This window comes from Leuciscus leuciscus (genome assembly GCF_965113295.1).
Source record: "Leuciscus leuciscus genome assembly, chromosome: 9".
NCBI lineage: Eukaryota > Metazoa > Chordata > Actinopteri > Cypriniformes > Leuciscidae > Leuciscus > Leuciscus leuciscus.
The window spans coordinates 6172692-6190947 of record NC_138733.1 but is presented as its reverse complement, the minus strand read 5'-3'; the positions used below and the strand labels follow the sequence as shown (position 1 = coordinate 6190947).

The 18256-nt window shown below is 41.8% G+C and overlaps 2 protein-coding genes and 1 long non-coding RNA gene across 3 annotated transcripts in view; 2 read left to right on the top strand and 1 right to left on the bottom strand.

Moving 5' to 3' along the window:
* The window catches only part of LOC309506429 (uncharacterized protein), a 152290-nt gene that overhangs the window by 99455 nt on the left and 34579 nt on the right, over positions 1-18256 (top strand). The window lies entirely within an intron of this gene.
* LOC309506520 lies at positions 5603-7779 on the bottom strand. Its single transcript, XR_014208830.1, has 3 exons — positions 7463-7779; positions 6042-6170; positions 5603-5967 (listed from the first exon to the last, which is right to left on the bottom strand). It is a non-coding gene; the product is annotated as an uncharacterized lncRNA (long non-coding RNA).
* On the top strand, positions 8106-10186 carry LOC309505775 (uncharacterized protein; the record flags this gene model as incomplete). Its single annotated transcript, XM_082179234.1, has 2 exons — positions 8106-8127; positions 9087-10186. 2 exons carry the CDS (start codon positions 8106-8108, stop codon positions 10100-10102), a joined length of 1038 nt encoding a protein of 345 aa, XP_082035360.1. The 3' UTR covers positions 10103-10186.

Genomic DNA, 18256 nt, shown 5'->3' with positions numbered 1-18256 from the left:
ACGGTGATTGCTGCAACAGTGATTGGGATTTCAAGCTCTGCTTTCACCTCAGCATGTCATCAATAGAGAAACATAGTCTGAAAACCAGATCAGTGTCTTCACGGTCATCAAGACATTCAAGCAAGTCTGCAGCAAGCGTGGCTGCATTGGAGGCTCGTGCAAAGGCAGAAGCACCACTGACTAGAGCCACATATGCACAAAAAGAGATAGAAGTGAGAGTGAAGCAAGCTCAAGTAAAAGCTCAGCTTAGAGTAGAGGAAACTCGTTTAAAAGGCTACACTGAATGCTCTCCATCATGAAAGCGAAGCAGAAGCTGCTGCAGCTGAGGCATTAGTGTTTGAGGCAGCTGCAGACACTGGGGAAAGAGAGCAGCAATCTGAAAGCAAAGAGCGTCATTCTTCACATGATTCATTTCAAAGGACTAAGAAATATGTAGATCAGCATAGATATAATAAAGAGATGCAGATACCAATGCTTGCAGAAACCTCTGTGCCTAATACTGAACACAAGCCGCTAGCTCCATTCTGTGTTGATCAACCACAGCCCGATTCTTTCAATCAGAATAGTCATTTTCAGGCCTTGCCAGAGAGACAGCGTCCAACTCGCATTCTAACTCACACTGAGACACCTCTCAGCTGCCACACCATGCATACGCATGCTGAATCAGTCAAACATGCAGGCGGGAACATATCACAGTTTAATTTAGGGCTGAACGATTAATTGCATTTGCGATAATATCGCGATATGATGAAACGCGATTTTTAAACCGCAAAAGCTGCATTACACTCTGGTCACGTGACACGCGAGAGAAAAGCAGTCATCAGCATCAACTTGGCACGCTACGCATATAGGCCTGGCATACAGGAAAGAACAGTTTATGTTTGATTTATGTGATATTATGTTATAATATATATATATATATATATATATATATAATTAATATATAATGTATAATAATATATTCAGAGAATTTCAAAATCGAGTCTGAGCTTAGTTTTTAAACAGATGCGTGATGACGCTGCGTGTGCTTTAGAAACAGCCGTATTTTCTCTCTCTCTCTCTCTCTCTCTCTCTCTCTCTCTCTCTCTCTCTCTCACACACACACACACACACACACACACACATACACACACACACACGAAACCTTACGAAAAATAATCTTTCATAAATTTCGGAAAGGTTTAAGCGAATTACAAGGACATTCGCGGGCTTTATCGCACTGGTTGGCGCTTTGCTTGATGTTACTCTTGCAGTTCGCGGTCTCGCCCGCCGGAATTTTCCTCACAAATGCTTTACTAAGGCATTATTTATGTCTTTTGGAATGCAGTTGGCTTATATATTAAAAATATGAAAATCACTGAGAAGGCTGCTTTCAATTTAAAATACTCACGCGCGCTTTGTGTAGAGCGCTCGCACATGCGGCTGTGAGCGACTCATTGGTTAAATGTACTGGCATCTCAAAATGCTTTTATGACGCGAAATGAATGTAAACACGGTCAGTCATATCTTAAACCAACAGGACAAACCACATCTTATATTTCAAAAGGGATCTGTGCATTAGTGTGAATGCAGCTTATCGTATCTAAACTGAGAAGACAAATCACTCACAGCTCTTGAATGGAAAACGTTCAGACAGCCTACTTTTAAATAGGCTACTGAAAGCACTCTTTGTTTATTGCTTGTAATGTTTTTGTTTTTTTTGTTCCTCTTTATCTTTTATATTTTGAAGCTATATTTGTTTATATAGCCTATTTAAAATTCTTAACATGTTTTTTTAATAATTATTTTTATAAATACGTATAATTACACAAATAAAGATTTTAACTGTTATTAATAATATTAATTACGAAAAAAAGTAGATCATGAGGTGCCTAAAGATTCCCATCCCTACTATACAATGATTTATTGCTTGTCTTTGTCGAATAATACAGAAGATAAAGAACTTAAAAAGTAATCGGATATTAAATCGCAATCGCAATATTGGTTAAAAAAATCGCAATTAGATTATTTTCCAAAATCGTTCAGCCCTAGTTTAATTCCACATTGCATGATGCATCACCGCCAAGACACAACATTAAATTGACAAGCCACTCACCCTCACATCACAATGAGTCCCATACTGCTCACTCGAACGTATCTGAACATGCAAAGTTCCTGGCTCGCCGTGATCTTCTTACAGGTGGACTCTCAAGGTTCAATGATAAGCCTGAGAACTATTGGGCATGGAAGTCTAGCTTTTGCAATGCTATTGAAGGACTCAATCTTAAGCCTAGTGAAGAACTCGACCTGCTCATAAAGTGGCTTGGCCCTGATTCTACTGAGCATGCAAGACGCATTAGGTCGGTTCACATTAATTATCCAGACATAGGCCTCAGCATGGTCTGGAAACGGCTAGAGGAATGTTATGGCTCTGCAGAAGCCATGGAGGCAGCACTCTTCAAAAAACTTGAGCATTTCCCAAAGCTGTCTACCAAGGACCCTCAACGTCTCAGAGAGTTAGGAGACCTACTTCTTGAGTTACAGGCAGCCAAAGCTGAAGGTTATCTGCCTGGCTTGACCTTCCTGGATACTGCACGAGGCCTCAGCTCCGTTTTAGAAAAACTCCCATATAGCCTACAAGAGAAATGGATGTTGCAGGAAACTCGTTATAAGCAAGAGAATGGTGTCAGCTTTCCCCCCTTTTCATTCTTTTGTGATTTCATTCTTTGTGAGGCCCGCATGAGAAATGATCATAGCTTTAACATGGCAAAGGACTGCATATCACATCACTACTCATTCAACATTATCATAAACAGGTCGAACATCAGGGACGCATCTTCACTGAGGGTGCAGTGAGAGAAGCTGGTTTCTGGATCATAGGTGGTAAGAGACGAATCAGTAGTATGATCTTTCAATGTGTTCAGTGTCGCAGACTACAGGGAAAGATTTTGACTCAGAAGATATCTGACCTACCTCCTGAACGGCTCAGGATGGACCCTCCATTCTCCTTTGTAGGGTTGGATGTTTTCAGGCCTTGGATGGTCACCTCACATCGAACTAGAGGAGGACAAGCAAACTCCAAACGCTGGGCAGTGCTGTTTACATGTATGAGCACTAGGGCCATACATATCGAAGTCATAGAAATGATGGATAGCTCCAGCTTTATAAATGCTCTCCGCAGATTCTTCGCTGTTCGAGGTCCAGAAAAGCAGTTGCGGTCGGACAGTGGCACCAACTTTGTTGGAGCATGCAAGGAGTTAAAGATAGAGTCAGTCACAGAAGACAGAAACGTACAAGAGTATCTGAGTTACAATAGATGTACTTGGGTGTTCAACCCCCCTCACTCCTCTCACATGGGTGGAAGTTGGGAACGCATGATCGGAGTCTCAAGGCGAATCCTTGAATCCATACTTCAAGGTCTTGGACCATCAAAATTGTCCCATGAGGTTTTGACAACCTTCATGGCTGAAGTCAGAGCCATAGTAAATGCTCGTCCCCTGGCACCTGTATCTACAGATCCAGACGTTCCATTCATTCTGACCCCAGCAACTCTACTCACTCAAAAGACTTCTGTAGTTCCTTCTCCTTCTCGCACATTGTAATTCAATGTATAACCACCACTGCATTGACGCTTGCTTACAGATCTACCACAGGCTCAGCTCCTTCCTACTTTCACTCACTCTTACTAGTCTACATCCCTACCAGAAGCCTACGATCGGTCAATGAGTGACGGCTCGTGGTACCATCACAGAGAGCCAAAAAATTACTCTCCAGAACATTCTCATTCACGGTTCCATGCTGGTGGAATGATCTCCCCACCCTCATCCGGAATGCAGAATCCCTGACAACATTCAAAAGAATTCTGAAAACTCATCTCTTCCGTAAGCTCTTAACCTCATTAAAATATATATATTATAATAATAAAACTAAAACATATTTTCCTTTTCATTTAATCCTCCCTTGTCTGGTTTATGATACTCTAAGCCAGTGTTACTCATTGCGCGGCTCGCGAGCCTCATGCGGCTCGCCAAGCTTTAATTTGTGGCTCGCATGGCGGTAAATAATACGGTGATATGATAATGCATTCACTACAGATGTTTCATAAAAACATTAATAAAGTAGGGCTTTAACATAACCCTTTAAAAACTCAAAGTGTCAGCTCTATTACAAATAATTTCGATCGGATTGAAAGGGGTGGTTTATCGAGAGAACATGAAAAAACTTGATCGACTGAAAACCGAAACTGAAAGGACGACGTATGACGCGCTGAACGAGCTGTTCTCCTGATGAATAAAGTGTGTGAAGTGAAGTGAAGTGTGAAGTGAAGCAGGACAACGGCTCACCAGTCCTTGTTTCAGATTATCATACAGACGACTGGTTTTGGGCATTTCTACTGCATGATAAATACAAACAGCACGGCACAACGGTTCATATGTTCATATTCCGATTTGAATCTTTTGACTTATAAACACGCACATCAACCCGATCATTTATCACATCACGTTGTTTAGCGTTCATGTAAACTACAATACATTCAGATTCATCAATCGAAATGAATTCAGTCCGATTGAAACAAAAGTTGTGCATGTAAACATATCCAGTCTCTGCGGAGTTGCCCTGCATGTGCTCTTGGATGGTTAGATAGGCCTACAAGATTGGATAATGTAGAAAAAAAAATACTTAAGGTGATTCTGGGATGAATATTTTCTGGAAATCCTGCTTTTTTGTTTTTTTTCATTAAAGGAAATCATCTTGTCTCAGTTACAAATTTGACTGATACATCATAAATAATGGGGGGGGGGGGGGTTCACCCTTTTGTAGGCCTATTTATTGCATTGCATATTGTATGTTCAGGGGTGACAGATTGATAGGCAAACATGGTATTTATGACTGGATGTAACTTTTTATACTTTGCGGTAAAATGGCTCTCCTACTGACTTTGTCCTATCAGTGCGGCTCTCATGAAAAAAATAGTGAAGACCACTGCTCTAAGCAATGCCTGAACTTTGTATTTTGAGCACTTTTGCCTCTTCACGATGACTCGCTTATTTTAGTCCTTGAAGACTAAAAACGTTTTTTTTTGTATTATTTTTCTTTATTCATTTTCATAATAATTTCATAATGTATTATGTCAAGTCAGAGTATGTTGTACATACAGTATGTGCTGAGCAGAGATCTGGGATGAGCTATATTTTGCTTAGAGGTATGTGTGCAATGTAACATTCACTGAGCAGAGATGTTCCACTGATGCAAATATACCACAAATGGAAACACCAAGGATAGGTTCAAACAATATGTTTTGTTACCGTACAAGGAAGTTGTAAGTCGCTCAGTGATGCATATAAGCTCAATCTTACCGTACCACCGCAGAGAAACATAAAGGCATGATGGGGTGAGAGGAAGGAAACATAGAGATGATGGGGTGAGGGAGGACAAAACCAGAGAAACCATTAACAGCTAGCAAAATGGGGTGAGAGGATAGAGGAATGGGGAACAGAGAAATCTAGAATGAAGACCACCTCTCTTGTAGCCTTATTCTTATATGCCTCTTTCTCTCCTATGCTAACTGGTGTAGCTTCCGTGATTCAACCATAATGGGGGAAAGCATGATGAGTTTTAAATCTACAGTCCTCATTTGTAAGTCGTTTTGGATAAAGGAGTCTGCTAAATGACTAAATGTAAATGTAGTATGATCTGGGTGGAAAGGTGGAGTGTGGGATTGATCTGGGTAGAATATAGGTGGACGTGTGTGTTCAAACCAAGGAGGGTGGGCTTTGCTCTGGGAATGGCCTTAGGACAGGAAGTCTGCTGGCGAGGAACTGGGTGAACATGCTCATCATACGTAACTCGTGGGCTTGCTGGGCAGCCTGCAGTTTGAGTTGAAGCTCTGCGTCATCCGTCTGGCTGAGAGTACTGGCAATGTTCTGTGCAAACAGAAAATTGTGGATTCCATCTTGTTTTTCGGTTTTCTCCGTGTTGTAGATGAACCTGTAAAAAAAAAGAATTTCTTTGTTTAGAGGAAATTGTTTATGGACACACAATAAAACATAATGAAACCCTACCAGTTCCACCCTCCTGATGGTGTGCACCAGTTGCTTCTTTGATGGATGAGGTATGCCTATTGTCACTTAAAGGGGTCGAGTCACTGAATGAGGTCTCAGGAGAATCATGAGATGTATCATGAGGATCATCTGGATAAAAACAAATCCATTCTTGATACATAAAAGTAACAACTAGAACATCAGAGAATTGTGATATTTAATAGTTCTGTTTTGGATGTGTAATATGTGAATAAAGTATTTTCAATTTTGGATGTTTAATATGTTTAAAGCCTATTTTTTTATTAATTTTTTTGCAGTGTGTTCACAAATCAGAAATGTTATCTCTGTTTAACGTTTGGTATAACAATTGATATACAGGTGCTGGTCATAAAATTTGAATATCATCAAAAGTTGATATATTTCAAGAATTCAACTTAACAGGTGAAACTAATATATTATATAGACTCATTACATGCAAAGTGAGATATTTCAAGCCTTTATTTGTTATAATTTTGATGATTATGGCTTACAGTTTATGAAACCCACGAAATCAAAATCCCAGAAAATTAGAATATTACATGAAGTCACACAGTAATCACACAGTAATACCATGGTCATTGAACCAGGTTTTGGTTCTTTTGGCAGTGTGGGCAGGTGCAAATCCTGCTGGAAAATGAAGTCAGCATCTCCATAAAGCTTGTCTGCTGAAGGAAGCATGAAGTGCTCTGAAAATGTCCTGGTAGACGGCTGCGTTGAGTGGACAGCACAGTGGACCAACACCAGTCGATGACATGGCTCCCCAAACCAACACAGACTGTGGAAACTTCACACTGGACTTCAAGCATCTTGGATTGTGCGCCTCTCCATTCTTCCTCCAGACTCTGGGACCTTGGTTTCCAAATGAGATGCAAAATTTGCTCTCATCAGAAAAGAGGACTTTGGTCCACTGTGCTTTATTAAATCCAGAGTCAACGCAGCCGTCTACCAGGACATTTTCAGAGCACTTCATGCTTCCTTCATTTTCCAGCAGGATTTGCACCTGCCCACACTGCCAAAAGAACCAAAACCTGGTTCAATGACCATGGTATTACTATGTAATTACTGTGTGATTTCATGTAATATTCTAATTTTCTGGGATTTTGATTTCGTGGGTTGTATAAGCTGTAAGCCACAATCATCAAAATTATAACAAATAAAGGCTTGAAATATCTCACTTTGCATGTAATGAGTCTATATAATATATTCGTTTCATCTGTTAAGTTGAATTCTTGAAATAAATCAACTTTTTGATGATATTCAAATTTTATGACCAGCACCTGTATAACCTTAATATAGCCTTGTTTTTGGGTGAGGGGCACTAACATAAATGAGTACATCACATTTTCTCATCTGGCGACAAGACGACAACTTGCGAACATTAATGTGAGCATTAAAGTTCCTACCTGTAGGAATATCGGTGTCCTCCCCCATCCACTGACTCTTCTTTGCGGGAACTGTCCAGAACATTTATTGGTGTGACGCTGGACTTGTCCCCTAAAATGATATCCATTTGGTGGTAGAATGGGAATGTAATTCGCCCATTACCACTTTTATTATCGTGATCTTTCACCTCCTTGTACTTAGATTTAAGGAACTTCATTTTTCGCTGACACTGGAGCCCTGCTCCGCCATTGCAGCCGAAATATCCTCGAAAACGGATTTGTTTCTGTACGAGCCTTTAATTTTATCTTGAACTGACTCTTCTCCCCACAGGGTGAGAAGGCAGGTAACTTCAGCCGTCGACCACCACTGCCCTCCATGTTTCCGGAGTTGTTCTCATTTACCACCTCCACACATGAGAATAATATCATGTCATGAAAACCACGTAGAAGAACCAATTTGTCGCAGTTTTAATGATGTACAGAACGCAATGCTTCAGAAAATCCGATCTGCCTGTTTACAAGACAGTCGCATTGGCACATATCTGATTTATATCTGATTTATTTCCACATATGAATGAGGCCTGAAACCGATCTCAAAATATCTGAATGCATGCATTTTGTTCCTGTTTACACTATCATAGAACACATCCGATCTGTGTCACATATGAGCAAAAAATCTGAACTGGGTCTCATTTCACTGACAGTGTAAAAAAGGCCTTGGATCATAATCTTGTACAGCAGTTGTCATTCACATTTTGACTAGTAACAAGGACTAGTAACCTTTGGTACATCAAAAATATGACATTTGATAAACAGATCTCACTGTTTATCACTCACAGATCTCACTCACTTTCTGTTTTCTGTTATTAAATCAGGGTTCACTTGAAAATTCACATTTATCCTCCAGATCTCATTCTAACAACTTAATGTTTTAATATGTTTCAGACCCAGTGGAAGTGAAAGAGCTGAGGCAAGAACTGAAATTAAAGGTGATGATGCTGTAGTTTGTTTCAGCCTGTTGACACCAATAAAACAATGTAATGTGCCAATTTACAGAAGATCTCAGACATCACCATAATGAATGAGCTGAAAACAGAGAACTTTTGGAGACAAAGAGGCTTTTCAGCAGCAGTTTAACATGATGACTCTGTACTTTTTTAATGCAGATTGGATAAAAACACAGTGATCACAGTTCACACCTGCAGTGAAGCCCCTCCCACAACAATTCACCAATAAATACTGGGAATATTCCTATCATCCTACAAGAGAAGGACAAACTCCAGGAGTAGCAGCTGAAATCTGTGTGACTGTTAAAGATGGAGTTTATTAAAGAGGAGATTGAAGACATGAGGGATCCAGAACCATCCAGAATAAAACATGAACATACTGAGGAACAAATAGGTTGGTGTCCATTCTTGATTCTTCATTGTTGACTGCTTTGGTGGATGTGAATTAATAAGCAGTATATAGATGATAAATTATGGAGAAATTCATACAAATGATCATAACCTTGTATAGCAGTTGTCTAACATATTTTAACTGTATAAACAAGTGAATGACATAAAACTTTGCCACATAAAAGATCTGAAACCTGATCTCTGTTGCTTTTTGCTACTAAATTAAACTGTACTTCTGTGTATTTTAGACCTGGTGAGAGTGAATGAGCAAAGACAAGAACTGAATGAAGTGGAGGAGGAACATCGTTACTTTACAATTCAAAGAACAAAAGCCAAAAAGACGCACACCTGCACTCAGTGTGGAAAGAGTTTCACAGAGAAAGCAAACCTTAAAACACACATGAGAATTCACACCGGAGAGAAACCGTATACATGCACTCAGTGTGGAAAGAGTTTTTCTCTGTCTGGATCTCTGAAATCACATGAGCGAGTTCACACTGGAGAGAAACCGTTTACATGCACTCAGTGTGGAAAGAGTTTTTCTCAAGCATCAACTCTCAGTGTTCATCTGCGTATTCACTCTGGAGAGAAACCATTTAACTGTGATCAGTGTGGTAAAGATTTCATTTCATCAACACATCTAAAAGGTCATCTGAAAGTTCATTCAGATGAGAAGCCTTATGTGTGTTCTCTCTGTGGAAAGAGTTATTCACAGCCTGACAGTTTTCAAAAGCACAAGAAAACACATAATGAAGTGAGAGATCATGTGTGTTTGGACTGTGGAAAGAGCTTTACTACATCTAGTAAACTGAAACGGCACCAACGAATTCACACTGGAGAAAAACCTTACATATGCTCATATTGTCACAAGAGTTTCACTCAGTCTGGATCTTTGAGAGTACATGAGCAAGTTCACACTGGAGAGAAGCCGTACGAATGCACTCAGTGTGAGAAGAGTTTCTCACAGAAAGGAAACCTTAAGGCACACATGAGAATTCACACTGGAGAGAAACCATATCCATGCACTCAGTGTGAGAAGAGTTTCACATCTTCAGCCATACTCAAGTATCATCTGCACATTCACTCTGGAGAAAAGCCATTTAAATGTGTTCAGTGTGGTAAGGATTTTATTTCATCATCAAATCTAAAAGATCACCTAAAAGTTCATTCAGACGAGAGGCCTTATGTGTGTTCTCTCTGTGGAAAGAGTTTTTCAAGGCTGTACAGTTTTAAACAGCACAAGAAAGCACATAATGATCCATAATGATAATCTCTGAAATCACACAAGCAACTTTATACTGTAGAAAAACTGTACGACTGTATTCAGTGTGAGAAGAGTTTCACCCAATCAAATAATCTAGGGACTCATATTTAAAAAAAAAATTTTTTTTTACTTTTGTTTGTTTAGTTACATAAAGCCTGTTATTACATAAAAAGATGTATATACAATAAAGTACATCTGTACAATAACTCTGTACAATAACAACAAATAAAATGACCATTTCACTGACAAAGTGTGATTTTGTGACTAAAAGGTTTCTACAGATCCAATAATTAAAATAAACTGAGATTCAAGCAAACGTATAGTGAAATAGTTTTGTGGAAGTTGTTTTTGAGTTGTAACTTTCTGACTTGTCATTTAGTTTTCATTGTCTCTAGTAAAACACCCATATCACCCTGTAGCCCAAGACTGGTTGCCCACTGAAGCTAAGCAGGGCTGAGCCTGGTTAGTACCTAGATATGAGACTCCTGGGAAAACCAGGTTGCTGCTGGAAGAGGTGTGAATGAGGCCAGCAGGGGGCGCTCCCCCTGTGGTCTGTGTGGGTCCTAACGCCCCAGTAGAGTGATGGGGACACTATACTGTAACAAGCACTGTCCTTCGGATGAGACGTTAAACCAGGGTCTTGACTCTTTGTGGTCATTAAAAAATCCCATGGCAATAATATCAATAATATCCCAAAAACGTCCAAAAAGACTGTGAAAGTTCACCGAAGTCCAATATTTAAATCCGTAGAGCGTGTAATCCAAATGCCATCGGAGAACCTTAGCCGTGATAGTTTGTGATTGTCCAAATGATGCTCTCTGATGATGAGTGAATCACTCGCTAATCCTCTCATTAAAAACAAAAATATTGCTCGTCTCGGAAGAAAAGATGGTGAGAAAATGTCTCAGTTACATATGTAATCCTCGTTCCCTGAGTAGGGAACGGAGACGTTACGTCAATGACGACGAATGGGGTTTCGCTTAGAAAGCCTATCACCTTCAAGTATTTAAAACGAGCCAATGGCAAAGAAATGGGTCTGCGGAATTTGCATAGCATAACTCCGCCCCACCTCGTGGGTATATAAAGAAGTACGCCGGCAACATGCAGATATGTCTTCGCTGAGGAGCCGAGACTGAACTCAGGTGTTCCAGCGGTACAGCGGAAGTGGCAGGGAGAAGTAACGTCTCCGTCCGTAACCGAGACGTTCCCTTTCGTGGTCACTACGAGTTACGTCAGTGACGACGAATGGGGTTCCCAGTCTAATCACGCCACCTCGGCTGTCTTCCAGTGCCCTGCGTAAGACTGAGCCCCCTGTCGTGAGACTGGCACGGACGAAGGACTCCTACGTAACACAGGAATACCAAGGTCACTACCCAGTGAGACAACCTTTGCTTGGAGAGAGCCTTACCCTTCAGCTTCCCACCATAACAGACAAAGAGCTGGTCTGAGGTCCTGAAACACTGCGTTCTGTCTAAGTAAGCACGTACTGGACAGAGCAGTGCCAAGGCTGGGTCTGCCTCCTCCGAGGGCAGCGCTTGCAGGTTCACCACCTGGTCTCGAAAGGGTGTGGTGGGAACCATGGGCACATATCCAGGCCAGGGTCTCAGGATCACTTGAGAGTTAGCCGGCCCGAATTCCAGGCACGCTTCGTCAACCGAAAATGCCTGCAGGTCCCCAACCCTCTTGATGGAGGCCAATGCAACCAGGAGCGCTGTCTTAATTGACAGGAACTTAAGCTCCACTGATTGCAGAGGCTCAAAGGGAGCACTCTGCAGGGCAGTTAAAACCACTGAGAGGTCCCAAGAGGGAACGAGAGGAGGGCGAGGAGGATTCAGTCTCCTCGCTTCTTTCTGGAACCCGATGATCAGGTCGAGCTTTCCCAGAGATTTACCTTCAACTGCATCGTGATGTGCGGTAATAGCGGCAACATACACTTTCAGGGTGGAGGGAGACAGCCTTCGCTCCAACCCTTCTTGCAGAAAGGAAAGCACGACACTGATCGGGCATTTCGTGGGGTCTTCACGATGGGAAGAACACCAGTTGACGAAGAGGATCCACCAGCTGACGAACTCGGATCGTGCCGTGTTGCCATGCCCACCTCGGGACTCGATCGCGAAGCCAAAGCTGAAGCGGTCTCATATGAAGCAATCCGAGCGGCGTTACTGCGGCTGCGGATGCCATATGCCTCAGGAGCCTCTGAAACAGTTTCTTTGGAACCGCGCTCTTGCCCTTGAATTGACGAAGGCAAGTCAGCAGTGACTGAGCGCACGCACTCGTAAGCTGCGGGCACATGGCGACTGAGTCGATTTCCATACCGAGAAAAGAGATCCTCTGCACGGGGCAGAGTTTTCTCTTCTCCCAGTTGACCCGAAGGCCCAGACGAGCTAGGTGCCGGAGCACTAGGTCCCTGTGTTCGCAAACCTGGTCTCGAGAGTGAGCTAGGATCAGCCAGTCGTCGAGATAGTTCAGGATGCGAACCCCGTGTTCCCGTAGAGGAACAAGGGCTGCCTCGACGACCTTTGTGAAGACGCGGGGAGACAGGGCTAGCCCGAAAGGGAGAACCACGTACTGGTATGCCCGCCCCTGCAAACCGTAGGAACTGTGTGTCGAGGAAGAATGGAGACATGGAAGTAGGCGTCCTTCAGGTCGATCGCTGCAAAACAATCCTGCGGTCACACGCATTCGAAAATGCGTTTGGCCGTGAGCATTTCTTGAACGGCATCCTGTGAATGGAGCGGTTCAAGACGCGCAGGTCCAAGATTGGTCGTAACCCACCGGATTTCTTCGGTACAATGAAGTAGGGGCTGTAGAAGCCGGACTTCATTTCGGCTGGAGGGACAGTCTCGATCGCACCCTTCGCCAGTAGGGTGGCGACCTCCACTCTCATGACAGGGGCATTGCCACCGACTATAGTGAAGCGGACTCCCCTGAAGCGGGGAGGAGACCGCGCGAACTGAATCGCGTAGCCGAGCCTGATGGTCCTCACGACCCAGCGGGACAGTCTGGGACGCTCTAGCCAGGCTCCCAAGAACTGTGCCAGCGGGCTCATGCGGACCACAGACGTACCCTTGATGGTGCAGCGAGGCGGAATGACCGGCCCAGGCATGGGTGGCATGGTGGGCCGGTGCGGGGGCACGGTCATTAGCCACGTCCTGCCAGAGGATGCCAGGGAAGGACCAGCGTTCCATGGGGGCGTGCTCTGGCAGGGGTCTGGAGAAAGAGAGGAATGAGAGTGGCGAGGCAGGGTGGAGGCAGCAGCGGGCTGTCGGGGCAGGACATGTTTTAAAGCCTCAGTCTGTTTCTGGGCAGTCGAGAACTGCTGGGCAAAGTCCTCGACTGCCCCGCCGAAGAGGCCAGCCTGGGATATGGGGGTGTCGAGGAAACGGGAAATGCCTCCCGCATATCGGCCAGGTTTAGCCACAGGTGTCTCTCCTGGACCACACATGTTGACATCACCTGACCCAGGGAGCGTGTTGTCACCTTCGTCGCTCGGAGAGCAAGGTCGGTGGCGGCATGCAGCTCATCAAAGAGCCCTGGGTCAGTCCTCCCCTCATGCATGTCCCTGAGCATCCGGGCCTAATAGATCTGCAGAGTGGCCATGGCATGCAGTGAGGCAGCTGCCTGCCCCGTGGCTCTATAGGCCTTCGCCACGAGAGTGGAGGAGAACCTACAGGCTTTGGAGGGGTGCTTTGGGTCACCGCGGGAAGAAGCACTCTGCGGACACAGCTGCATCGCAACAGGGCGTTCAACCCGGGGAACCCCAGTGTACCCTTTGGCAGCAGCCTGATCGAGAGGAGGAAAGGCGGAGGAGGTCGCCGAGCGATCACGGGAAGACAGGGGAGTCTTCCAGGACCTCGTGACCTCCTCATGCACGTCCGGGAAGAAAAGTATTGGGTTAGGACGCTGACGGGGGTCAGCGGCTGCGCCCAAAAACCAATCGTCCAGCTCTGCGAGCGCACAGGGCCGGGTGGCGGGGACCACTCGAGCCCAATGATCGCGGCTGCCCGGGAAAGCATGGCCGTCAGCTCGGGATCAGACTCGGGCAATGCTGGCACGCCCGAAGGTGGCTCAATCGGGACACTCTCGGGTTGCGCTGCATGAGAGGGGGGTGTGGAGAGTGGAATAGTCAGCGCTTTGTTCCACACCATCATCCTCAGGTCACCCTGGCCACCAGCCGAAGTACCAGCTCTCGTGGAGCTCGTAGATCGGGGTGTGGATAAGGGGACTCTCCCTCTAACAAAATCATTGAGTCTCGACCGTAACAGCGTGATGGTCATGTTCCCGCAATGGGAACATGACTCATCCAGAAACGCTGCCTTAGCGTGGTCAACGCCCAGACACGCAAGACAGCGATTGTGCCCATCAGAGTCAGATATAATGCGACCACAACCAGAAGTGCACGGGCGTGGCATCTTTAAAAAGACGTGCAAGCTCTTTTGTGAAAGGAGAAATCTCCGCAGAGTGTTGAAGCGACCAGGGAGATGAACACGCAAACACTGGCAGATCACTGCACAGATCAGCAGGGAATGTGCACTCGCTGGAACTCGTGGTCACACCAACACCTGGAGAGAAGCTTGTCTCGAAGAGTGTAGAGATGAATCTCAGATTTGGCTTGTGGAGTGAAGTGAATAACTTGGCTCCGAAGCGAAAACATATCTGCATGTTGCCGGCGTTCTTCGTTATATACCCACGAGGTGGGGCGGAGTTACGCTATGCAAATTCCGCAGACCCATGGCATTTCATTGCCATTGGCTCGTTTTATATACTCGAAGGTGATAGGCTTTCTAAGCGAAACCCCATTCATCGTCACTGACGTAACTCATAGTGACCACGAAAGGGAACTGTTTCTCCCTTATTTCCTTATTTGCACGAACCAGTTCAAATTCTTCTGTCACTACAAGTGTGTGTAACCAATAAAGAAACAGAACAGAAATTATACATAAAAAACATAGGAAATTATACTGAAATATATAAACAGGAAATATCAGAATTGCCTCTCAAAGAAAGTTACAAAAATTATACTTTCAGTTATTACTTAAATCCACTCTAAGCAAACAATAATAATATACATATTATTGACATATAAAATTGGCTCTTCATTCACATTTATCCTCCTTGAACTCATTCTAACAACTTAATATGTTTTAATGTTTATTTCAGACCAGATGGAGGTGAAAGAGCAAAGACGAGAACTGAAGTTAAAGGTGATGATGCTGTAGATTGTTTCAGTCTGTTGACACCAATAAAATGAGCTTAATGTGCCAAATTACAGAAGATCTCAGACATCACCATAATGAATGAGCTGAAAACAGGGAACTTTGGAGACAAAGAGCTGCTCAGTTTAACATGATGGCCCTGTACTTTTTAAATGCAGATTGGATAAAAACACAGTGATCACAGTTCACACCTGCAGTGAAGCCCCTCCCTCAACAATTCACCAATAAATACTGGGAATATTCCCATAAGAGAAGGACAAACTCCAGGGGTAGCAGCTGAAATCTGTGTGACTGTTAAAGATGGAGTTTATTAAAGAGGAGATTGAAGACATGAGTGATCCAGAACCATCCAGAATAAAACATGAAGATACTGAGGAACAAATAGGTTGGTGTCCATTCTTGATTCTTCATTGTTGACTGCTTTGGTAGATGTGAATTAATAAGCAGTATATGGACGATAAATGATAAATACATCCAAATTATCATAACCTTGTATACAGCAGTTGTCAAAATTTTATTATATTAACAAATGAATGACAGAACAAACAGTGAAAGATCTGATCTCTGTTGCTTTCTGCTTTTAAATCAGGGTTCACTTGAACTGATTCTAACTATATTTCTGTGTATTTTAGACCAGGTGAGAGTGAAAGAGCAAAGACAAGAACTGAATGAAGTGGAGGAGGAACATCGTAACTTTACAATTCAAAGAACAAAAGCTAAAAAGACTCACACCTGCACTCAGTGTGGAAAGAGTTTCACAGAGAAAGGAAACCTTAACAGACACTTAAGAATTCACACTGGAGAGAAACCGTATACATGCACTCAGTGTGGAAAGAGTTTCAGAGATGCAACAGGTCTCAAGTATCATCTGCGTGTTCACTCTGGAGAGAAACCATTTAACTGTGATCAGTGTGGTAAAGATTTTATTTCATCATCAAAACTAAAAGATCACCTGAAAGTTCATTCAGATGAGAGGCCTTATGTGTGTTCTTTATGTGGAAAGAGTTTTTCAAGACTGTACAGTTTTAAACTGCACCAGAAAACACACAATGAAGTGAAAGATCATGTGTGTTTGGACTGTGGGAAGAGCTTTACTACAGCTGGTAATCTGAAACATCACCAAAGAATTCATACTGGATAAAAACCTTACAAGTGCTCATATTGTGACAAGAGTTTCTCTCAGTCTGGATCTCTGAAATCACATGAGCGAGTTCACACTGGAGAGAAGCCGTACTACTGTACTCAGTGTGAGAAGAGTTTCACCCAATCATGTAATCTATGGACTCATATTAGAAAGCATTGTTCTGTGTCACAGCGAGCAAATGTTTTGTTAGATTCACATTAAGTAAATGTGTAGTTAGTTAACTAAGAAACTACTTTTTCTGTGAAATGCCACAAGATTTGTGTTTTATACAGTACAGGTCAAAAGTTTGGAAACATCACTATTTTTTATGTTTTTGAAAGAAGTTTCTTCTGCTCATCAAGCCTGCATTTATTTGATCAAAAATACAGAAAAAAAAAGAAGTAATATTGTGATATATTATTACAATTTAAAATAATTGGTTTTCAATTTATTATACTTTAAATTATCATTTATTTCTGTGATGCAAAGCTGAATTTTCAGGATCATTACTCCAGTCTATCACATGTTCCTTTAGAAATCATTCTAATATAATGATTCATTATCAAAGTTGGAAACAGTTCTGCTGCTTAATATTTTTTCATAACCTGTGATACTTTTTTAGGATACTTTGATGAATAAAAAGTAAAAAAAAAAGAAAAAAAAAAGCAATTTTTTTAAAAATAGAAATCTTTTGTAACAGCAATATACACGACTGGTCAGTAATTTGGGGGCAGTAATTTTTTTTCTTTCTTTAAAAAAAAAAATCAATACTTTTATTCAGCAAGGATGTGTTAAATTGATAAAAAGTGATTGTAAAGAAGATTTATATTATTAGAAAATATTTTTTTTTATTTTGAATAAATGCAGTTCTTTTTAACCTTTTGTTCATCAAATATATTAGGCAGCAGAACTGTTTCCAACACTCATAATAAATCAGAATATTAGAATGATTTCTACAGGATCATGTGATAGACTGGATGTCACACGTGACACTGAAGACTGGAGTAATGATGCTGAAAATTCAGCTTTGCATCACAGGAATAAATTATTTTTTAAAGTATATTCAAATAGAAAACTATTATTTTAAGTTGTAATAATATTTCACAATCTTATTATTACTGTTTTTTTTTATTTTTTTTTATCCTTGATAAGCATTAGAGACTTCTTTCAAAAATATAAAAAAAACGTAATGTTTCCAAACTGTACTGTATGTTAGAGAATAAGACAAAAAATTATTGAAAATTATTTTGATTGAACACTTACTCAAAGAAATACCAAAATTAAAAGAGACTGGAAACAAATGTAGAAAAACAATAACAATCAGTTATTTGTTAATATATGAAACAATTCCCTGAATTTGATCAGGTTTTTTATTTTTATTTTTTACTTACATAAAGCTTGTTATTACATAAACAGATGTACAGTGGTGTGAAAAAGTGTTTGCCCCCTTGGTAAATATGATCAAATATGGCTGTAAAAAATAAATCTGCATTTTTAATTCTTTTGATATTTTATTTTAAAAATGTGCAAAAATTTAACCTTTTATTGAAGTAAAATAATTGAAAGTGGGGGGAAAATCACATTACGAAATAAATGTTTTTCTCCAAAACACGTTGGGAACAATTGTTTGCCCCCTTTTATTAAATACTTTTTGCAACCTCTTTTTTCCAAGATAACAGCTTGTTTTTGTTTCATCTGACCATAGAACCCCTCCCGTTTGAAGTTCCAGTAGTGTCAGTTACTTTTCAAATGTTCTATGGTCAGATGAAACAAAAACATTAGCTTTTTTGGCAGCAAACACTTAAGATGGGTTTG